This window comes from Danio rerio, chromosome 7, assembly GCF_049306965.1.
Source record: "Danio rerio strain Tuebingen ecotype United States chromosome 7, GRCz12tu, whole genome shotgun sequence".
NCBI lineage: Eukaryota > Metazoa > Chordata > Actinopteri > Cypriniformes > Danionidae > Danio > Danio rerio.
The window spans coordinates 18040798-18065888 of NC_133182.1; the positions used below are offsets into that span (position 1 = coordinate 18040798).

The 25091-nt window shown below is 35.5% G+C and overlaps 1 protein-coding gene across 3 annotated transcripts; it reads left to right on the forward strand.

The window, feature by feature from the left end:
- Nucleotides 1-462: 462 nt before the first annotated feature.
- si:ch73-40a2.1 lies at nt 463-24281 on the forward strand. Of its 3 annotated transcripts, none has more exons than XM_009303014.5 (14): nt 463-1344; nt 1432-1493; nt 3051-3654; nt 7707-7863; nt 8074-8177; nt 11500-11634; nt 12319-12426; nt 13855-13935; nt 14096-14188; nt 16203-16324; nt 16466-16575; nt 16712-16874; nt 18473-18606; nt 21752-24281. In XM_009303014.5, the coding sequence occupies exons 1-14, from the start codon at nt 1260-1262 to the stop codon at nt 22032-22034; spliced, it is 2241 nt and encodes a 746-aa protein (XP_009301289.1). In that variant the 5' UTR covers nt 463-1259; the 3' UTR covers nt 22035-24281. The 3 variants fall into 3 exon arrangements, with proteins under 3 accessions (XP_009301289.1, XP_073764295.1, XP_073764294.1); XM_073908193.1 differs by having other exon boundaries at nt 1117-1344; nt 11557-11634; XM_073908194.1 differs by lacking the exon at nt 11500-11634 and having other exon boundaries at nt 1040-1344.
- The last annotated feature ends 810 nt before the right edge of the window (nt 24282-25091 follow it).

Genomic DNA, 25091 nt, shown 5'->3' on the forward strand with positions numbered 1-25091 from the left:
TTTGTGGTGGTCCTCACAGCATGCACAAAGGGTCTTGTCATCTCTGGATTCCTGCACTAGCAATTTATATTAAAGAGCTATTACAGAGTCGCCACCCTAAGAAAAAGAAGCCACTGAAAGACAAATTAATAGAAGTATTGACTAAAATGAACATCTGATTTTTTAGTTTTTTGTTAAATATTCATTTTTAAACTCTAACTTTTAGTTATTCATAGGTATTGTCTAATAATAAAAACGAAAGATGAGTGAATTTTATCGGTCACTTCCTCTGTTAAAATGACACATCAGCACACATCCGATTCTGTATAATGCTATATTTGTATATCCTGTTTTACAAAACACATCCAAAGAAAAAAAGTGTTGCTTAAGCAGGGACTTTGGTGACTTTGTAAAGAAGGAAGATAAAGATTTTGTGTCAGCCTTTTTTGTTGCAGTCACACTGAAGTTTAGTAAAAGTACTTTTCCCATTATAGTGAAACGTCAGATTATCATATTAAATAATGTGTCATTTCTGATTTTCATATAAATAAGAATTCCTTATGAATATCTTAACAGTGGATTTAATGTACATTAATGTACATATTTAGACCGCAGCAAAAGTCATTTTGTTAATAATAATTGTATTAAACTAGAAATTTAAACCACACTGAACTGAACTAAACTGAACTTCAACTCTGAAAACTAGACTGACACAGTCACAATTTAACTTCTATGTTAAGCTGCATTGACACAATCTACATTGTAAAAGCGCTATAGAAATAAGATGGATTAAGCTTTAAAATAAAATAATTACTCTTTAAAATTTGGTTTAGATAACGATGACAACATTTAATAGCTAAATACGTCTTACAATTAAGTAGTGTTCATTTTGTGTGTGATGAAGCACGATCAGATAAATGACTGGTTTACAAGTTTGTTTACAAGTACAAGTTTCACGAGTTCACAGCCTTCGAGGATTTGTATTCAGACATTCTCTCAAGCTTTAAGATTTCCAGCCAAAATACAACCACATAATAACGATAAACATGCCTAATTAGCGGATAATAAATTCGATGTATGCTGAAGTGAGGGTCGTGAGAAAGAATTGAGCGTATGAGAATCGTTTGAATCATAAATACAGAACCGATTCCAAAATGATTCGTTCACGTAGAACTATTTCTGAACTGAAACTATCTATTGATAACCACTTGCTGAAGTTTGAAAGCTAGGCTATTCGGAAGTAGCAGTAAAAAAACTGGTATGTGAAGAAGACGACTAAAATGGACCTGTTTTCCTTTGCGTTTTATTTTCTATTTTGCATTTCATGGACTTTCTCCTCAAACATCATCTCCACACCTATCAGAAGTAAGACTGAAGCTTCATGTTTGTGTGATTTTAACTGTGGTATTGCTGACATATAATAAACAAATATTAATATGCGTGTTATTTTAGAAGAAATATTTGATTCAAGCAAAGAGAGTCGATCGAAGTGGACAGGCTCACCAGCAAGAGATGTAAGTGGCACTTTATTTCATTGTGTTTTATTATTATTATTTAAATATAATATCTGGGTCATATTAAAATGGCACAATGGAATTTGTATTAATACCTAAAGACAAAATGTCCTGATATAATGTTATATTTTAAAACGAACAATGCATTTTATTACCTTTATTGTTCATAAAAAAATTTACTTTGTATTATTATATTATATTATTGAGTGTGTTATGCTCAGCGATGCTGACATTTTTTTTTTAAAGACCACAAACGAACAGCAATAAACATACTCTCACTGATCACTTTATTAGGTAAAACCTTAATAGTACCCACTTTTGCCTTCAGAACTGCTTTAATCATTTGTGGCATAGATTTAACAAGGTACTGGAATTATTCCTGAGATTTTGCTCCATATTGACATGATAGCATCATACAGTTGCTGCAGATCATAATACTCAGGTAGGCTGTGGCGTTGACACAATGCTCAAATAGGACTAATGGGCCCAAAGTGTGCCAAGAAAATGTTCCCGACACCACTACCACCAACCTGAACCGTTGATACAAGGCAGGATGGATCCATGCTTTCATGTTGTGGAGCCAAATTCTGATCCTACCATCCGAATGCTGCAGCAGAAATCGAGACTCATCACATCAGGCAACATTTTTTCCAATCTACTATTGTCCAATTTTGGTGAGCCTGTGCGAGTTTTAGCCTCGATTTTTCTGTTCTTAGCTGACTGGAGAGGTACCTGGTGTGGTCTTCTGCTGCTGTAGCCCATCCACCTGAAGGTTGGACGTATTGTGTGTTCAGAGATGCTCTTCTGCATAATTTTATTTGAGTTATTTAGGTTACTGTTGCCTTTCTATCAGCTCGAACCAGTCTGGCCATTCTCCTCTGATCTCTGGCATCAAGAAGTCATTTGCGCCCACAGAACTGCCGCTCACTGGACATTTTCTCTTTGTTGGACCATTCTCTGTAAACCATAGAGATGGCTGTGCGTGAAAAACCCAGTCGATCAACAGTTTCTGAAATACTCAGACCAGGCTGTCTGGCACCAACTACCATGCCATGTCACTTAAATTACCTCGGTTTGAACTGCAGCAGATCGCCTTGTCCATGTGTACATGCCTAAATGAATTGAGTTTCCGCCCTGTGATTGGCTGATTAGAAATTTGCATTAACGAGCAGATGAACAGGTGAACCTAATAAAGTGGCTGGGGAGCGTAACATTTAAAATGAATTTAAGCATTAATAATCTTCAGTGTTACATTTCTCAGAAATCATAACAGGGTGAACAGGCTCTATATCTTTGATGAACAGAAAGTTTAAAAGCTGTAACAGATTTATTTTGTAGCATTGCAGCCTAAATGTTTTACTGTGACTTTTGATCAATGTAAAGCATTCTTGCTGAATAAACAAAAAATAATTTTAAAAGAAAAATACAAATGAATCCAAAACTCTGAACTATATGGCTAGTTTTATACACATAGTCGAGAACAAACAATTGTTAATATCAGTTAATTTATTAATGAGTGATTAATGTTATTTTTGTGTGTGCTTTTCTCAATTTAAGTGGGAGGAAACAGAAATGCAGCTTGGAAAGCCCCATGCACACCCAGTCTACCATGCTTGTAACCCTGAATTCAAAAAGAAATCTAAAAAATTATTGACAAAATGGATCCCAAAACAAGATGCCCGTGAGCTTCTGCTGGACCTGAGTTTTGCCCAAGTGGACCAGCAGCCTCTTTACATCTTTGTTATTAAATCTAACCAGTCTCAGAAGCCATATGGACCACAAAAACCAGTTCTTGCAATCACAGTCCAGCATCCATTCCTTGCAAACGGCTATCCTCGGGATGAGGACCTGAGTCATGCCAAGGCTCTAAATTTGGGAAACATCTCTGAGAACAGCTTTTACCTGGAGTTTTCATACAGCGGAAACTGCATGTTCATTGCTTCAGTCCAGGTGTTCTTCCTCAAATGTCCAGCTTTTACATGGAAGCAGATGAAGTTTGAGGAAACTGCAGCAAGAGGGTCGAGGAGAGGAGTGTGTGTGGATGGAGCAGTGGAGATTTCGACCCCTCTGACTGAGTGTCAGTCTAATGGGACATGGGCTTCACCGCAGGGCTCATGTGTCTGCAGTGCAGAATACCAGAGCAGTGGAGACACATGCAAAGGTGAGGAAGTGTTTTATGTGTTTAACAGTGCCCTAATATTGTCACCTTTGGTAAATACCTAACAACTTACCATTCCAGTCCAATTTTTTTATACCCATCACTCCCTAACTTCCCTCTGTCTCATACTTCGGATGTACATTATTGATTACATTGCGCAAGTATCAACTATTGGTGGAACAGCTGAATGGAATGCTCTAAACCAGGGGTGTCCAATCTCAGTCCTGGAGGGTCAGTGTCCTGCAATGTTTAGTTTTAACCCCAATCAGACACACATAGGCTAGCTAATCAAGCTCTTGTAGGCTATCTAGAAACATCCCTGCAAGTATGTTGAGGCAAGTTGAAGCTAAATCTGCAGGACACCAGCCCTTCAGGACCGAGTTTGGGCACTCCTGCTCTAAGCCCTTGGGTATGACCATGTAAGCTTCCCTCGTTCGCTTAATGAAGTGGAATGCACTTCAAAATGGCGTAGTGGTTTTCCCTGAGGTAACAAGGGAAGTTTGCGAGTGAGTTTTTAAAAGTAGACTAGAATGGAGCCATGGTCTGACCATGAAGTTGATAACCCAATGTATCTGAGGGATTTATCAACCAGCAAAGCACAAACAAACTCTGTTTCATTACCTCCTTCAAGTGGGCTACATTAGTGGACTAATGTAGGGAATAGTGATTGAGGGTAGGGGTGATTTTAGATACATAGATACAATCATAGACGTGTTGACTAAAACAAGGTTCAATTTGGGCTGTCAATGAAGATCTAATAGACATCTAACAATAGTCCAAAATAGGCTCGTCCTCAAATAGACAGACTAGATGAGGGGTGTCAAACATACGGCAAACAGGTTTAATCCAGCCCATGAGATGATTCTGTAAAGTATAAGAACGAGCTACAATTTTTCAATAAAAGAAACTGCTGTTCCAATTAGGGCTGCTCGGTAATGGAAAAAAATCATAATCACGATTATTCAAAACAATTATCAGTTGAAGTCAAAATTATTTGCCCTTCTGTAAATTTTTTTTTATAAATATTCCCAAATGATATTTAATTAATTAATTAATTAATTAAATTAAAGAATTTTTCACAGTATTTGCTATAATATTTTTTCTTCTGGAGATAGTCTCATTTGTTTTATTTTGGCTAGAATAAAAGCAAGTTTAAATATTTTGAAACCTATTTTAAGGTCAACAATCTAAAAATATCTTGTAAAATATTATGCACTGTCATCATAGCAATGATAAAATAAATTAATTATTAGAAACGCATTTATTTTTACTTTCATTTAGTTGTCAAAACTATTATGTTTAGAAATTAGTTGAAAAAAAAATCCTCTTTCCATTAAACAGAAAGTGGGGGTAAAAGGGTCGCTAATAATTCAGGAGGGCTAATAATTCTGACTTCAACTGTAGTTATTTTCCTCCCTTTAAATATGGAAAGGTAAATAAGTACAATTGAATAAAAACAAACTGTGCTAAAAGCATCTTTACTGTAAGGAAAAAAAAAGCTGTAATTATAGCTACAAATGTCCTTCAGTCAAGAGCAGTGAGTGATTTTCTCCTTTTGTTGTTTGATTAATGAAAAGCAGCCGGAATATGTCACTTTAAGAGCAGTGCGGCTCTGATAAATTTTTTCTCTTTCACTTTGAAAACCTTCCACAAAATCTCATGGTCATGTTGGATTGTAGTTTTGGGGACTTTCTGCTAACAGTGCATTGGGACAAAATGGACACACATCCACTTCCAGTGTAATTCATTGTATTTCCAGTTGCGCTGATGGTGACATAATTGTAACACAAATACAGCTGAAGGCAAGAGTATTAGCCCTCATGTGACTTTTTCTTTCTTTCTTTAAATATGTCCCAAGTGATGTTTAATGGAGCAAGGACATTTTCAAAGTATTTCCTATGCGTTATTCTTATTTTTACTTCTGGAGAAAGTCTTATTTCTTTTAGTTTTTCTTAAATAAAAGCAGTTTTTACATTTTATTATTTATTGGCTAATTAAGCTAACTTGCCTAGTCAACTTTAAATTGAATACTAGTACTACAAGACAAAAATAGTATGTACAATCATCAAAGCGAGGACAAAATACATTTGTTATTACAAATTAGTTAATAAAACTATTATGATTAAAAATGTGTTTTTTTTTGTCTTCGTTAAACAGCACTCTGGAAAATGTAAAAAAAAAAAAAAAGATTACAGGTGGGCTTATAAGTTAGACTACAACTATGTAATTAACAAGGATATTTGTTTTTTGATAGAACTGTGGTGTGTTTGAGTTTTTTTATTTGAGTTTTTACTAATAATTCGAGCAAAACACTGAACATTCAATATTTATTATGGGTCGCCACAACGGAATGAACGACCATCTAGGTTGGGTTCTAAAACCAGATACTATTATGGCTCCGGTACCTTTGTAACCTGTATGAACCGGACTGAATCAGCATAAGAATTTTGGTACCTAATTTCTGTGCCACTGGTGCTGCGACAATGATGTAAGAAGCATCAAGGGGTGAATCAAAGGCACACATAGGTTGTGTCACACCATCTCTAAACATTTAATTTTAAACAAATTTGAGGGATATGAACACCTTCGTGATGTTAGACAGTTGTTCTTGTTGCTTTAGGGAACGCATGCACGTAGGCAACAAGCACAGTAGCAAATCTGGTGAGCAACTCCCTTCAGATTCAGCAACACGCATGATCACATTCATCAAACTTGCTTAAACTGAGTGTTCTAAAGTATGTCTATATTTTATAAACAAGGATTCTGACACAGCAACGTGAAGCAGATGCTTTACAAAAGTTTTGTGTAAGCGGGTAAACACATCAAACCTTATGAAACATTTGAGAGCACCGGGAAACAACTTAAAGACAGAGAAATGCACTTGCGACATCATCTGGCACATTCACTGACTGCGTTTACATGAACATCAATACTCCGATTTTAATACCATTATGACAATACCCTGATTAAGGGTGCTTTTACACTAGCACTTTTGGTCTGCACCCGGGTTTGTTTGACGTCATAGTACGGTACGTTTAGCTAGTATGAACGTGTCTTCAAAACTCGGGTGCGCACCCGTGAACCGTTCCCGAGTCCACCTTAAAGAGGTGGTCTGGGGTTAGGTTCATGCGAACTCCAGTACGGTTCACTTCTGATGTGAATGCAATCATACCAAATAATGGAAGTGAACCGCCAACTGTACAACAAATTATCGTTTTCATAACGTTCATTCATGTGTGTGTGTGTGTGTCACGTTTCGTGCCTTGATGACAAGCGGGACTGAGCCACAGCAAACACAGTGATAATGTGTGCTTGTCTCCTCCAAAAACAGCTTCTGCAGACACTGTTTGAATGTTCTGAATGTTTAGCAAAGCAGTTTAGAACAAGCAAAGGGCAGGAGTGGGCGTGGTCAGCAGGGGAGAAGGAGGGGCGTGAACAATTGTTGTCTGTTAGCTCACAAAATGAGACACAAACCGTGAGGAGACGCATGATTTTATAGTTTACAAAGTTAAAATACAAAGAAATAAACAGTAATTTAATGCCCTGCTACATTTGTTATTCGTAATTTCATTACAGATAACCACAATTTATATCATTATAAAGATAATAATGATAAGCTTCAGACGTGCTCTGGCAGAGCTGTTCACTGTTCCCATCAGCGATCTCCCAATATTATCCAGCTGCAAACTCAACCGCCATCAGACCGGCATATTTACGGTGTTTAATGGTATTTTACATTTGTCTGTATATTTATGAATAGTATATATTTAATAGTTGATATTCAGTCAGTCCACTTTAAAACAGAAGCTGGTCTTTTGCAATCTCCCTGTTGACCTGTGGATCTCTCATATGTTTGTAAATGAATAAAGGTTTAAATGAGTATTTCATACAAACATTTTAGAGAACATGTCAGACAGGTGGGCCATCAAAAATTGATCGGAAAAAGAAGTGGGCCCCGAAGTGAAAAAGGTTGAGAACCCCTGCCTTAATGTATTTATATTATTTGTCCATATATGAATTGCACAACTCAATATTTGACATGGTTTTATTTTCAGCAAATGCTCCTGGCAGTCTGTTGGCCACCCCTCCCTCAATAAATGATCCCAGACCTGCACTTCCTCCTGTCCATACTGGTGTTGTAGTAGGTGGAGTCCTGCTTCTTCTCATCGTCACAGGTGTCGTACTCCTCTTTGTACGGCATCACAAGCTCAGGTAATCATACTCTATACTCTAGTGGATCCTGACGGTTATGTAATCACATGCCATCCAATAGTCTCGCATGGACATTGCATTCAATTTTTAGCATAGCAATTGTTAAAGGTTTTTTTTGTTGTTGCTAAGATGTAAGGAATACATCTGAAATATTAGCAGAGGATATAATGACTGTATTATGGCTGCTTTGTGTGTATACTGTATGTTCAGAGGTCATCAAGATATGGAGCTTGTGTCCGAATCTGCTGTGACTCAATATCGACGTCAAACTGAGCTACTTGACAGCAAGACTTCTTCTGTTTCTCATCCTGAAGGTTATCTTTATTCATTCATTTGTTCGTTCATTTGTTTGTTTATTCGTTCATTGGTTTGTTCAGTTGTTCCCTTGTTTGTTCTTTCGTTTGTTCATTCATTCAATATATATTAGTGTACACACATCTGATACAAATCTACTACTAGTTTGCATGCCACCAGTACTCTTTTCCATTAAGTTTTAATAATTTATTAGCTACTAGTGGAAATTCTTTATCGAACTAGTAATAAACATTCATTACACAGCAGTTCTTGTTTCTCATACTGATTTGTTACATGCTATAATCTATTATTAGAGTAGTATTTATCTACTTGATTACTTGTATGAATTTGTTATTAGATACAAGTACATATTTCAATAGTGACTAGTACACTGAAATAAGTTGACTGAACTAAATTAATTGAGTAAAGTCGATGCCTTAATTTAATTGAGTAATGGAGTCTTCCAAAACTTGCATATTTAAGTTTGTTTAACTTGCCGGTTTTGTAGACTATACTCTAATTGTTCAGTTCACCAAACTTAGAACTACTTTCAATGCACTCAATGTTTTTTTTTTACTCCGAATGACCAGTTTTTTTATACATCATTCAGCATACATCATTTTTTTAAGACCACCATCCAACAGCTATGACATTTTCATTTTGTTGTTTTAAGAGAAGTTTCAAAGATATTGGGGGTTTCTTAACTTTATTTTGGGTACATTATCCTTTAAATCAAAATATTTTCCATCTAAGAAATAATGAATGAATAATAATGAAGTTTCATTCCTCAATTATCTAAAAGTCATTAAATCAACGCAAAAGCAGATCAACATATTTCAATGCACTCAATGTTTTTTTACTCTGAATCAGTGACCAGTTGTTTTTTTTTCTATGCATATATACATATATATATATATATATATATATATATATATATATATATATATATACATACAACTAAAATCAAAACACGACCCCAAATCAGAAAAAGTTAGGACAGTACAGAAAACATAAACAAAAAAGAAAGTAGTGATTTCTAAATTTACTTTGACTTGTATTTCATTGCAGACAATACAACAAACATTAAATGTGTTCCTCATAATTTTTTTATTTTCATTTTTTTTTCTAAATAAACATTTTGGTTCTTGCAACACATTTCGAAAAATGTTGGAACAGTAAAGCATTTATCACTTTGTAATGTTGACATTCCCTTTGACAAGACTTAAAAGACGTTTAGGGACTGAAGACACTAAGTGATAACGTGTTTCAGATGTAATTTTGTCCCCTTCTTCCTGCAAACAAGTCTTAATGTGGTCAACAGTGCAGGGTCTTCGTTGCCGCATTTTACACTGTTAACATAGGGCTTCCTTTTGGCATAGTACAACTTTAGCTGCCATTTGTGGATGTCACTACGTATTGTGGTACTTGACATAAGCTGCGTCCCAAATGGCACACTATACACTATGCACTCATGCACTATGTACTTATGCAATTACACACTCAACAGGATAGTATATGTATGTAGTGGCGTCCCAAATGGCACACTAATGTTGTTTTACTAAGCGCAAATTCAAACCGTTTCCCTAATGACGTTTGACGGTCACCAAATCAGTGAAATAAACGACCGAATTATCAGATAATACCTGCCGTGAGTATAACCGCATTCACCATCGGGAGGCGCTATAATCACTATATGATCACATTATAATCACACTTTGCTTTCACCATCCAAAATAAATAAAGTTATTCAACATGTGTGCCCGATAGCTCCGCCCCTTCCGCTACGTAAGCAAACCTGAAGTAGTTGAGTGTGTGAAGTGTCCATCATTACACACTTCGTTTTAGCGGCTGAATGAGTGCATCATCCGGGTAATTAAAGTGCACTTATTATTTTTAGACTTTTTAGTGTGAACACACTACTTACACTATTTATACTACAAAATGGCGTAGAATAGTGCATAAGTATGCGATTTGGGACGTAGCTATAGTTTGCCAAAGTAGTCACGAGCCCATGTGGTGATATTGCTTAAAGATGAATGATGATTCTTGATGCAGTGTTGCCTGAAGGATCAGAGATTATGGTAGTTTAGCGTAGGCTTGTGCTCTTGTCTTTACGCACTGAAATGTCTCCAGATTCCTTGAATCTTTTAACTATGTTATTCTCTGTTGAAGGTGAAATATCCAAATGTCTTCCAAATTTTTCTTTGAGGAATATTATTTTTAAACATTTTAATAATATTCTCATTAATATATTGGCAAACCGGCGATTCTCATACTGTCTTTGCTCTTAAAGTACTAGACCTTTGTTGCATGCTGCTTTTTGTACCAAATCATACAGTAATTACAATCACCTGTTGACATCACCTGTTTCAAATCACATCACTGTTTAACCAATTTACCTGATTACTAGCCCTAAACTGCTCCTCTACTAACTTTTTTGGGAATGTGTTAAAGGTCTGAATGGCAGGAAAGGATGTATACTTACAAATGAAATGAACTTGACCAGATAAAAACATGAAATATTTTACATTTTCATTTACATGTAGTCATTTAGCAGATGCTTTTATCCAAAGCGACTTACAAATGAGGACAAGGAAGCAATTTACACAACTATAAGAGCAACAATCAATAAGTGCTGCAAGTTTCAGGTATGTAAAATGTAAGAAGCAAAACATTAGTAATTTTTTTTTCTTTTTTTGTAATACAGTTTGCGGTGGAGCCAGTGAGGCAATTGCAGATTAGGAAGGAAAGTGGAGACTAAATAGTTGAGATTTTAGTCGTTTCTCGAAGACAGCGAGTGACTCTGCCGTTCTGATGCAGTTGGAAGTTCATTCCACCAACTGGGCAGATTGAATGCGAGAGTTCGGGAAAGTGATTTCTTCCCTCTTTGGGATGGAACCACGAGGCGACGTTCATTTACAGAACGGAGGGCACATACATCTGCAGAAGTGAGAGCAGATAAGAAGGAGCAAAGCCAGAAGTCGCTTTGTAAGCAAACATCCGAGCTTTGAATTTGATGCGAGCAGCAACTGGCAGCCAGTGCAAACGGATGAGTAGCGGAGTGACATGTGCTTTTTTAGGCTCATTAAAGATTTTGTCTTTAAATTGCCTTCAAGTCAAAGTAAATTTGGAAATCACTACTTTGTTATTTGTGTTTTCCACAGACTCCCAACTTTTTCGAATTTGGGGTTGTAGTAAGAGATTTAAAGCCAGCATAAAGCTTTTGTGAATGTAGCTTAGTTTGTTATTTTGGGACTAGCAAACGCTTAGAAAGGCTTGAATGAATTGAACTGACTAATGACCAGTTCTGTGTGCACAACTAAAATCTTGATCTTTATTCAGTTTGTAGGATAATCGGCCAAAATCAGAGTGCTGAATGTAAACCCTGCTTTCCCACAGCACAGATAGAGGAAGCATCTCAGTATGACTGTGCTTATGAACCTATGCGCCCTCACACACTTCAGCTGAAATCTACAAGTATGTCTAAGAAATTGGTCAATGTTGCAATCGATTCCTGTACTGTCATCTGCTCATTCGAATTTCTCACAACTCAAACCAAGCATGTAACCAACAATCAAAATACAGTTGTCTGTGGCCAACACTGACAAATTGTCAAACTATTTATGTTTATTTACAAACCTAGAGATGTTTGGATATAAGCATTTATTTTTAATATTTTGAAATATATAAAATTTCATAAAATGGATATGCAGTTGTGCATAATAATAATATTAATAATAATAATAATAATAATAATAATAATAATAATAATAATAATAATAATAATAATAGAGACTTTAACAGAATAATTGTTCTAATATGGTGATCAGATGTAAAAAAAGGCTCTCTTTTTATGATTTTTTGCAGTGATTCCATACAACAATTTTGGGTTTCTTAAAGAATCTTTCAGTGAATAGTTATTTTGCCTAAAAGGTTACAGTGGAAATGATTTGTTTTCTTAATATTTGTTCTGTGTGAAGAACTTCTAAGTAACATTTTCTACTGTAAATAACCTTTTGTGAAATGTAAAGATTCTATGGATGGTAAAATTCCAACCAATGCTCATATATTTTTTGTTTGTTTGAGTTATGTAATATTTGACTTTTTTTATTTGGTTAATTTAATCAATGTCATTTTCATACATCTGTGTTTCTCTGTCAGTGTCAGACTCAGATCAGATGTTGGATGGGATAAAGGATCATCTGCTGTGTCTTAGAGATGTGCTGGTGGAACGGACAAAGTTACAATTAAGCCAAAAACTTGGGAAAGGTAAAACAGATTTTTTTTGTCCCCTAGGGGTTTTCTAAACAGTAATAAACAGATGTGAAATCACAAATGAAGACTGTTAAAAGATGACAAAAGAGAATGTTGACGAATGAAAAATGCATGACAAAATCAAAACTGAATATTAAAAAGGAAAATATATATGTCATGGTAACCAGTGATCCAGCCTGTGCAAACTGCTGAAGAACTACAAATCTGCCACTTTAATGAGCTACAGTACAACTGCCATTATGCACTTCACTCACACTCACCGGGTCCAGATCCCCCATGATTGCAAACACACACAGCTGAAGCTGTTCAGGACTAATTAGACAGACCATTTATACACCTTTCCAGCACACACACATGGCTGATTCTTGTTAGTGTCTATCTCCAGTAATATGTCTTAAGCATTTATCCAGTCTAGTTTATCAGTGTTTGACTGCCTTGTTCCCATGTAAACATATCTGAAAAAAGCAGCACATTGATAAGGTTGAGTATTGAGCACCAAATCAGCATTATACAATATTATTTATAAACAAAAAAGTCATAATTTTACTGTTTTTATAGTGTTTTAATCTTTACTTTCCTAAATACATGTATATTTCAGAAAAAGGTGAAGGTTAAAATACACTTTAAATTTCTTTTAATTGATGTAAAATGCAATGACTTGCAAAGTTAAATGGATAGGTCAGAAGGCAGGCAGCATACAATGTAAATAAACAAAACAAAGCAAGGAATAAACACGGAAGGCAAGGCAAGGGAAAACGCATCATAATGTTCACAATCAGTGTACAAGACTCAGCCACAATGTATGTGTTAGTGCTGTCTTTATATTCCATGAATCAGTTCGTGAGCAGCTTCAGCTGTGAGTTTCTAATCAGTGGAGACCTTGAGCAGGTTTGTATGTGTGTGTGTTGCATGATTGGATCTGTAGTTCATTATGAGGCAGGATTGTAGTTTTTCAGCGATCTATGGTAGTTAGATTGCTGGTGATCATGACGCATAGATGAAGGAAAGTATAGGTTTTTGGTCACACTTATCAACAAGGTTTTATTAGTTAACGTATTTACTAACATGAACTAATAACAAAAATTACTTGTACATCATTTATTGAGCATAGTTTAATATTTACTAGTGCATTATTAACATCCAACTTAATGCTGGTAACATTAGTTGATGCATCATGAGTTAACATGAACAACTGTATTGTCATTAAATAACATGAACAAATACTGTAATTAATGCATTGTTCATTGTTTGTTCAACCAAGTTCAACCAAGTCTTGTTTATGATAACACAACTGTTATGTACTTTAATTTATGCCAGATTACATTTTAAGTGAATAATTCAGATGAAAATAGTATTCTGGGTGTCATTTTAGGATCTGCAAATGAATTATGCATGCTTACGCTGGATTTTGTCCATTTGCAGGGGAATTTGGAGCTGTTTATGAGGGCATATTTTCCCCTAAAATAGGACAAGACATCAGAGTTGCGGTCAAAACATCTAAAGGTGTGTGTGTGTGTGTGTGTGTATAATATAAATCACAGCAAAATATGAATGTCTAGGAAAGATGACATATAATCTAATAATATAATTAATAATAATTAAGCACCAGCCTGTGATGATGCATTTTTCACAATTAATAAATATCAACTTTTTTTTTTTGTAGACGTGATCCACAGTGAAGAAGATCTGGAGTCTTTCCTGAAGGAGGCGGAAATGATGAAGCATTTCGATCATGTGAATGTAGTTAAATTGCTTGGTATGTTTCTGAATGGGATAACTATTTCATGTCTGAAATCTAGGCTAAAATCTATAATTGATATGTAGTTGGATCTGGCACGGCAGCTGGTCCGCTGTGGCCTGTAGGTCTGTTCAAGGGCATATGAGTGTGAAGCAAATGAACAGTGGGGGATGCGACTGACTTTTACCTCCTGCTTGTCTTTGACCTGCTGAATTATGGCAGGATTATACCGTTGTAGGAATTAAATGGATCATAGCAGCTGTGATGTGTACTAATGTAAATGGCATCTGTCCAGTGTTGTCATGCTTAGCATTCAGTCAAGGAACACCCATACAGACTCATTCACACACACTCATACACTACAGCTATGACTGTGGGGGAAATCAGTGTACCCGGAGGAAACCCACACCAACACGGGAGAACATGTAAAGTAAACATCTGCGCGGGACTAAATTTTGAATCCCGCTTCCACCCGCACCTGCCAGGTTTTAGCCCGAACCCGACCGCTCCCGCTTATGCTCAGCATTTGTTGTCTAGCTGCCCGACTCGCTCTGTTTTCTACCCGCTGCGCCTGTTCCTGGTAACAAAAACCGAAACCGAAACAAAACCGAAAATCACCCAGCTATACAGAATCCAGACAGCCTATAACAAGCTGTCTGTATAAACACACACACACACACACACAGCACCAAGCAAGCCAAGCAAGTGACACACACAGACAGCAACATCACACTCTCTCATTCACACACACACACACACACACACACACACACACACACACACACACACACACACACACACACACACACACAGCAAAAAACAAGCTAAACGCAGCACTCATTCACACACATACATACGTGTGCTCGCTCGCTCGGGAGTCGTGAGCGATATTGTTAGACCACCCGCTCCCATCCAAAAATACACCTGTTACCCACTGCTCCCGCGCTTTATTCAGTAATTTATGAAATTCTGAAATTTCCAAAATGGAAAATTATTATTATTAAAAATAATTCAAAAATTAATATTAATAATAATTTTCAAAACCGTTAACAAAAATAATTATTAATAATTGAGCTCCAATATTGTATATAACAGCAAAATGTTCATAAACCATGAAACACTGAAGACTGGAGAAGTGCTGAAAATAAAAGTTATATTTTGAAAAATAATAGTATTTATAAGTATTAGTAAAAATTATTACAACAGGACGTCACGGTGGCGCAGTGGGTAGCACAATCACCTCACAGTTAGAAGGTCACTGGTTTGAGTGAAAGCTGGGTCAGTTGGCATTTCTGTGTGCAATTTGTGTGCATTCCTCTGGATGCTACGTTTTCCCCCACAAGTCCAAAGACATGCACTATAGGTGAATTGGGTAAGCTAAATTGTCTGTAGTGTATGTGTGTGAATGAGTGTGTATGGGTGTCCGCTGCGTAAAACATATGCTGGATAAGTTGGCAGTTCATTCCGCTGTGGTGACCCCTGATTAATAAAGGGACTAAAATGAATGAATGAATTATTACAACAGGAAACAGTTCATTTACATTTATATATATATATATATATATATATATATATATATATATATATATATATATATATATATATATATATATATATATATATATATATATATATATACACACACACACACACACACACACATACACATATGTATATATACACACACACACACACACACACACACACACACACACACACACACACACACACACACACACACACACACACATATATATATAGTATATAAATATATAGTATAGTATATATATAAATGTTACTATATAGTTTATGTGTTAAACTAAGCCGAAAAGAAAATGAATGAATGAATTATTACAACAGGAAACAGTTCATTTACATTTATATACACACACACACACACACACACACACATACACATATGTATATATACACATACACACACATATATATATATATACATAGTATATAAATATATAGTATAGTATATATATAAATGTTACTATATAGTTTATGTGTTATTTTCATCCACCAGGGGTTGCTCTAGAGTGGGATCCGGAATCTTCTATGGTTGTACCACTGGTTATTCTCCCATACATGAAGCACAGAGACTTACACAGTTTCCTCAGAGCGACAAGATACGATGATGTTCCCATGGTCTGTCCCACAATCTGAGAAAAACAAACAAACAAACAAACAAACAAACAAACACATTTTCAAGAAGTTCTTCTCCTTTTACAATCATGTCTTGTGGATAAAGCTAAAATAAGCATTGATCTCTTAACCTCTTGTCTCCAGTTTGTGCCTCATCAGAGTCTTCTGCGCTTTATGATGGACATTGCTGCGGGAATGGAGTATCTGAGCCTTCAGGGTTTCTTACACAGAGATCTGGCCGCCCGCAACTGCATGTGAGTCTCCACTAGAGGGCGACAGAAAGCACATCTGTTAATACTTCTATTGTCTCAAAAATGCCACACCTAATGGACTCAAATGTTTTCCCTGTGCTGGACTCACAGTCACACACTCCTGGGTTTGCTTTCACAGGTTGGGTGATGATCTGCGTGTGTGTGTGGCGGACTTTGGCCTCTCTAAGATGATGTATTCCAGCAACTACTACAGACATAAGAGTCAGGATGTTAAACTGCCTGTGAGGTGGATGGCCATAGAGAGTGTGTCAGACTTCATATTCACCACCAAGAGTGATGTGGTGAGGGCTGTTTATGCTTACAAACCAGCATTTAAGTGTTAACTCACTCAAAACAGAATGTTACTATTTACTCAAGGCAGTCCTCGCTGCAGCTCACAGCTTGATGACATACTTCACCAGGTCCAATATGTGGTGTAAGTGAGGCGTGAGCGTTTGTTGCCAGAAACACTCATTATTTAAATTAATTGTTAAATTAAACTTTTAACAGGCTAAAATGTCAAAAGGCACAAAATAAGATTGTTCAAATCCAGCTGTCTGACAAACGGTATTTTAAACAGATTTCATTTAGTTTTAGAAAGAAATTATTTAATTATTTCACCCAGAGAAAAGCGCTGAATTATTCAACAGACATACAACTGCACTTCACTTTTACGTAGTTCATGAATAAATCTATATCTATGTCATAATTTTTCATGCTACTGCTGATATGCAGTGGTGGACAGAGTACAGAAAAATCATGCTCAAGTAAAAGTACCATTACTTGCCTAAAAATGTAATGCAAGTAGAGTAAAAGTATCTGTTTTAAATGTTACTCAATATATGAGTAAAAAGTAGCCCTTTTTAAAGTTACTCAAGAGTAGTAATAATATTAATAATAATAATTCCTTTTTAATAATTTATATAGCCATTATAATTTATTAACCATTTATTTAGTGCTTTTCTAGACATTCAAAGCACTTTACACATTTTTGGAGGAATCTCCTCAACCACCACCAGTGTGCAGCATCCACCTGGATGACACGACGGCAGCCATATTGCGCCAGACTGCACACCAGCTGATTGGTAGAGAGGTGACAAAGTAATGAAGGATGGTTAGGTGGCCATAATGGACAGAGGCCAGTGAGCAGATTTGGCCAGGATGTCGGGGTTAAACCCCTACCCATTTTTGAAGGACATCCTGGGATTTTAAATGACCATAGAGAGTCAGGTCCTCGGTTTAGCGTCTCATCAACGAGCAGTATAGAGTTCCTGTCACTATACTGGGGCATTAGGACCCACATAAACCACAGTTTGGTGATCCCCCTGCTGGTCACACTATCACCACTTCCAGCAGCAACCTAGCTTTCTCATGTGGTCTCCCATCCAGGTACTGACCGGGCGCAGCCCTGCTTAGCTTCAGTGGGAGACTATGTGAGAGTTGCAGAGAGCTAGCTGCCGGATACTTCTTTTAATCTAGCCAAAATAAAAGAAATAAGACTTTCTCCAAAAGAAAAAATATTATCAGACATACTGTGAAAATTACATTGCTCTGTTAATAATAATTTGGAAAATATTAAAAAAAAAGAAAAAAATCAAAGGGGGGCGAATAATTCTTCAACTGTATATAACATTATAGTTTGTGTATAGAACATCTGACATCAATCACATTTCTGGTTCTGATTCTCAGTGCAAAATACAATGGCAAATAATAATAAAAATCTAATATGACATCAATATATATTTTTGTATTACTTTAATATAAATTCCTTTTTTTCCATTTACTCTAAAAATGTATTATTATTTGTCTGTGGGGAACAATTTGACAAGATGTTTCTGTGAGATTTACATACTAACAAACAACCTTTTTCACTAACTATGATGTTCCTGATGTTTCTCAGTGGTCATTTGGGGTAACCATGTGGGAGATCACATCTAGAGGGAAGGTACCTTATCCAGGTGTCTCCAATTACGAGCTTCTGGACTACCTGGAAAAAGGACACCGGCTTAGCCAAGGGGACAATGACAGCAAACTGTAAGCATTTTGCAAATAATTTCATTAATTCATTACAAGAAAGTACCATAAACATACAACTGATGCAATATCAATACACAGTTCAACTATCACTAATTGTTTTTTTATTCCAAATATGGTATGTTGCAAGACCAATCAGGAAGAATAGTTTTTAAAGGGATAGTTCTCCATAAAGTATAAATTTGTGTCATCATTTACTCACCCTTCAACTTGTTCAAAACCTATTTGTGTTTGTTTCTTCTGTTGAACACAAAAGAAGATGTTTCGAAAAATGCTGGTTGCTGGGACCCATTAACTTCCAGTCACTTTTTGCCTACTAAAGTTAATGGACGCCAGAAACCAGCATTCTTCAAAATATCTTTTGTGTCTAACAGTAGAAAGAACCTCTAATAGATTTTGAACAAGTGAAGGGAGACTAAATCATGACAGAATTTTGAGTGAACTATCCCTTTAAGACCTGTTCTGTGAATCCATCACATCCTAAATTATAGGATATAAATTCATAATTTGTGCTTGGTAGAAACATTAGTGGCAAGTAATATGTATGTATTTATTTATTTAAGGTTTATTTGACAGGGACAATGTACATTAATAATAAAAATATGTACAGAAATAAACAATAATAACAAATGTAAAAAAAAATCTGTTGTCCCTGGACTAATGGTAAAACAGTCATTCTACAAAACACCATTTATGAATGCATAATAAATACCAGAGCTGTGAACCTACACTGGTCTTACGATTTGGTTCGGTTATGATTATCATGCCATCGATTCACTTCAGTTCGATGCTTTACGGTGCATTGGCGATGCTTTCCATATACAGTTTTATCTTTTCTTCACAGCACAGCAATTCTTGTACTAAAATGTATAAATATATTTATATTTACTATTTGTAATACAATTTTGTCCTTTAATACAAACAGTCAGATATATAAACTGTGCCTTTAAACAACATGAGCATTTATAGAAAATAAACAAATATAAATATCCTGCTCGCTTTCTAATTCTTGTCTAGCAAATGCTTTCTTACACCCCTTTGATTGGTCACGCGCTCAACTGAAAAGGCTGCAATTGGCTCTACGCGCTGGCGCTCTTCACAGATGAGTAAAGCTTGGTTTAAACACTGATAAACGGTAGCGGTGATCACAGCTGATCCATGATAGACGCAGTGGAGAATGGGCCACAGTGAGAGAGTGAGAGTAAAAAAGAGAGAGAGAGAGCGAGATGGAGTACTTTCATTCTCTCAACCGCAGTGAAATAGGGGCTTCTGCTGTAAATGTCAGTGAAAGACTGTCCAGCAAAGTAGTTTTTAAGTAGTTGGATTATTGTAAATACTTATGCTTGCCTCCCTCGCCATAGTAAGCTACGGCAACATACCCCATATGAGATAAATAATGTCAGTACAGTACTGGTTATGATTATTACTGTATGGATACTGAATTGTCCGCATCTGCATCGCGGTGCACCAAAGAAACAATTAATTTTGACACCCCTAATAAATACTACTGTCAAATGCAACTGTCAGACAAAATAATCAATAACTATTTGCAAAGACAACATAAAAGAAGCAACAGTAGCATTAATCTTTCAATCAGTATACAATCAAACAACCTTGTGTATAAAAACAGACAAGAAGTTTGCTAACCCTTCATCAAGGTAAGTGTGCAGAGGTCTCACACACACACACACACACACACACACACACACACACACACACACACACACACACACACACACACACACACACACACACACACACACACACACACACACACACACACACACACATTTGTTTTTTGTAAATAGTGGGGACATTACACAGGTTTCCATTCATTTCATACTGTGCAAACCGTATATTGTATTGCCTCCACCCCACCCGTAAACCCAACCTTCACAGGAGACTGTGTGCAGCTTTACTCACTGATTAAACTCATTCTGTAGGATTTATAAGCATTTTGAGAAATGAAGACATCACCAATGTCCTCATATTTCACCTCCTTTTTGTAATACCTGTGTCATACCTATGTCATTATACAGATTTGTGTCTTGATATGTCACAAAAACACGTACACACACACACACACACACACACACACACACACACACACACACACACACACACACACACACTAAACTCCATATAAGAAGAGTCAGAAACTTTGGATGTTTTTCTGGACTGTGATTGATGATCAACAGTAAAAATTACATTTCTTTTTACCTCTTCCCAACAGGGAAAACCAGCAACAATTAGGAATGCATGATTATATGGTGTCATGGCTTTGCAATAAAAAAAAAATCATTATAATGGAGGTAAATGGGGCAAAAACAGCCACCAACATAACGAAAGGGTAGTCAATTTGCCCAGTGTATTGTTGAATTTTTGAAAAATATCTAAAGCATTTTCCCAAAATGTGTGTCAAAATAAGATTTGTCACTAAAAATTAGATTAGATTAGATTAGATTACATTAGATTTAACTTTATTGTCATTACACATGTACAAGTACAAGGCAACAAAATGCAGTTTAGGTCTAACCAGGAGTGCAATAGCAGCAAGTGTAGGATACAGGTATAAGTTATAAAGTGCAGTTATAGAAAAACCATGGTGATGTTTACAGATGGATGTATATACAGGTTGTATTGACTATGATCAGAGATTTACAATAAATAATTTTATGTACAGGTTGCTATTTATAATCAGAATTGTGCAGACAGATAAACAATTACAATTGTATATGTACAGTAAGTATGTAAAGCTCGAATAAATTAATCAGTGCAATGCAGTGCAATGAATATGTGCGATTTTAAATGTGTAAATGTTAAATAGTGCAGTGATTGTGAGGAGTATAAGTTATGAGGAGAGTGGGGGGTGTATTAGGGGGCAAAATAGTCAGTAGGGGGCAGAGTTCAAAAGGGAGACAGCTCTAGGGAAAAAGCTTGGCCTCAGATCAAATCATTCCATTTGCTGAAACACAGAGAAGTTTGTTGCCAAATTAAGACTTAAAATCCCCTCGGAGTGGATGAAAACATCCTCAACAGCACACAAGGGTTAATATTAATGTTGACAGTACTGACTTTTTAAGATCCGGAAGATGATTCAGTTTTGAATTTGCTCTTATTTTCACTATTTGCAACTTTGATTCAGATATGAGCTTATGTTGAGCTGCTGGCACAGAGATCCATCTCAGAGGCCAAGTTTTGGAGAGCTGCACCAGAGCCTCAGTGCTCTTCTGTCTGAGCTTCCACCTCTGGAGGACAGAATGGAGAGCCACTACATCAACCTGGGCCTGGAGGCTGCCAACGATCGACAGGACAGTGCACAAAACCAGGTGGAAAATAAAACAGACTATCTGGATCTGCTTAAAACTGGTGAGGGGTTTGAGGAAAGAGAAGGAAAGTATAAGGAGGGAGAGCAAAAGTATATGTGAGAATAGTTTGCATTATAGATCAGTTCCACACAGAAAAAAAATATTTAAAATGTATGTTGCTTCCTATGCTTTTAATTTGCTGCGATTCATGCCTTTATTTTTATATTTCTTCTCTACACTTTTCTCAAATTGTTCTTTGTACTGTAATTAAAAATCTCAGCAAATGTCCAGAATAAAAAAGAATAAGATTTTTTTTTACAAGTTAATTATAGTTTTATTTATTATGTAGTATCCTTCAGATGATATTTGGACAATTATGCCAAAAAATTAAATGTTCTTTAGATTAATATATTTTTAATTGATTGATCATTTTTTTTGAATATATTTTTACACCCTTGAAAAGGTACAACAATCGATAATTGTTTTTGGCATGTCAATACCAATCATTAAGTTGGTTCTGAAGAAATTAGGCGCACTTGTGTTTTTCAGTCTGTGATGACTGCACTGGAAATAAAGAGAATCTAATATAATCTAGCAGAAATGTTTGTGCTTTGCCCAAACTAAAACATTCTGTCAATTGTTAATCTGAGATATCAAACTCAGAATTGAAAAACAACGTTTATTTTTATGTTGTTGTTTTTATTCCTTATTTTGAATACGGCTGGACAATTACTCGTAAAAGTAATTGAAATCGACATTCAGAATCTATAATCGATCAAATTATTCTGGGTCAGTTTTTTCAATTAGTTTCCCTACCGCATTGTGGTGTCATGTGACCCCGTTCTATTAAGGCTGATTTCTACTTGTGCGTCGAAAGCACAGGTATGGTCCGGCACATCCTTTGCGAAGTCACATACCAGCGCACCTCTCAAAGAATGTTTCGTTTGCACTATGTTGACGATATTTGTAAGCTGCACCAGTGATGCCTTGAGACGGCACATTTTAAATTACAATAAAATTATTATTTACATTAACATATTTGTTTACAGAAGATTCAAGAAATCCACTGTTAAATATTATTTACAGGATATACAAGAGTTATTTTATTTAGAAGAGAGACTGCTTATTTTCTACTTTAATTTTGAAAAGCACTGAAAATAATTTTTTTTTTTTTCCAAAAGTGCAAGCTATTTATTTTCACTTTTTTACAAGAAAGTTGGTTTTAGGTAATGTTTGTTTTAGTTTTAGTTGTTCAACATTGATGTTAAATAAATTATCAGAGAAAGTGGATAGTGTGTGTTTACTTCAATTTTTTTTAAATCAGTAAAGCACCCTTCATTCAAAAATCTCTCACTTGTAATATGTGATCATATTTTCTGTACAAACTTATCAGTGAACTATGAGGGCAAAATAATAAATAAATAAAATAATTGTTTATTAATCGCAGTCAAGCTAAAATGTTCAATTAATCGAGATTTTGATTTGAGGCCAAATCGCCCAGCCCTAATTTTGAATAGTAATAGGCCTATTTTGGCATGTATGCATGCAAAATGCATTTCATACAACAGATAACTATGGCTTTATATGTATATTTTTCCACAACAAATGTTAGAAAAGTTTCCAAAGTCTGTGTTTTAACTTTTTTTTTAACTTCAAGAGTAATCAGCCAATTGTTTTCAGTAAAAAGAAAGGAAATTTATTTAAGATTTACAAGTTTAGATAGATGGGTGGCACAGTGGCTCAGTGGTTACTGTTGCCTTACAGCAAGAAGGTTGCTGGTTCAAGTCTCAGATGGGCCAGTTGGTGTTTCAGTGTGGTTTGCATGTCTTCCCCGGGTTAGGTAGGTTTTCTCTGGGTGCTCTGGTTTCCCCCACAGTCCAAAGACATGAGCTATAGGTGAAATAAATATATTAAATTGGCTGTAGTGTGTGTGAATGTGTATGGGTGTTTCCCAGTACTGGGTTGCGACTGCAAGGGCATCCGCTGCGTAAAACATATGGTGGATAAGTTGGTTCATTTCGTTGTGGTGACCGCTGATAAATATGGGACTAAGCCAAAGGAAAATGAATGAATGAATGAATGAATGAAACTCAAAATTGTTTTTATGTGAGTATATTTTTTCACAACAACAAATGTAAGTTTTTTGTTTTTATGGATGTTTTTTTGTTTGTTTTGTTTTTTGTTATTTTTTACTTGAGGAGAAATCAGCCAAACATTTTGAGTAAAAAGAAGTGAAACTTATTTAAGATTTACAAGTTTATATAGCAGATTTCATTCTCAAAAAGAGGTTAACAGATAATTAATGGCTTATAACTAGGGCCAGACTGAATCTGCAGACTTTTTTGCTATTTCTGCACAGAGTTTTGTAAAAAAAAAAATCAGCAAATTTATGCGGGAGTATCACAACTAAAAAATGTATGTATGAAGTAAAAAATAATACATTTTAAGCATTTATTTAATGTTTACAATGCAAATCCAACTAGATCCACTTATTTGGTTAACAAAGCAAGTCTCTTATATAATAGGTCTACTAAAAGACAGAAAATTCAACTTTACAAACTATATTGTAAATAAATCACATGAACATTTTAATATTAACCATAATGTTACTAAAAAAAACCTGAACAAATATAAATTTAAACAAATAAATAAATAGCAGATTCTGTGTGGACCTACTTACAGTAAAACTAAATACAAATTAATACCAGAAAATCCACTAATACTGAATGATAAAATATAGTAAAACTACATTAGTTTCATCCTGAAGGGGGAAAATCTTGATCCTTTTTGGACTGCAAACACCACCAGATTGATATAAGCCAAAAAGAGCTAATTATATTACTATAATCTAAAACATTATATTAGACCCTACTATTATTATATTATTATCATAATGTTTGTACACTTAAAAACCCTGGGTTTATGTTACCCCATCACAAACCAATTTAGTTAAATTTATAGTTTTGACTAATTTAAGTGGATTGACCATAAAACAATTAAGTTGCACAATCAAGAATTGTGTTTCAGCTTATTTTAAACACAGTTGAAGTCCGAATTATTAGCCCCCCTGCTATTTTTTTCCCCAATTTATAAATATAATAGTTTTAATAACTCATTTGTAATAACTGATTTATTTTATCTTTGTCATGATGACAGTACATATTTTTTGACTGGATA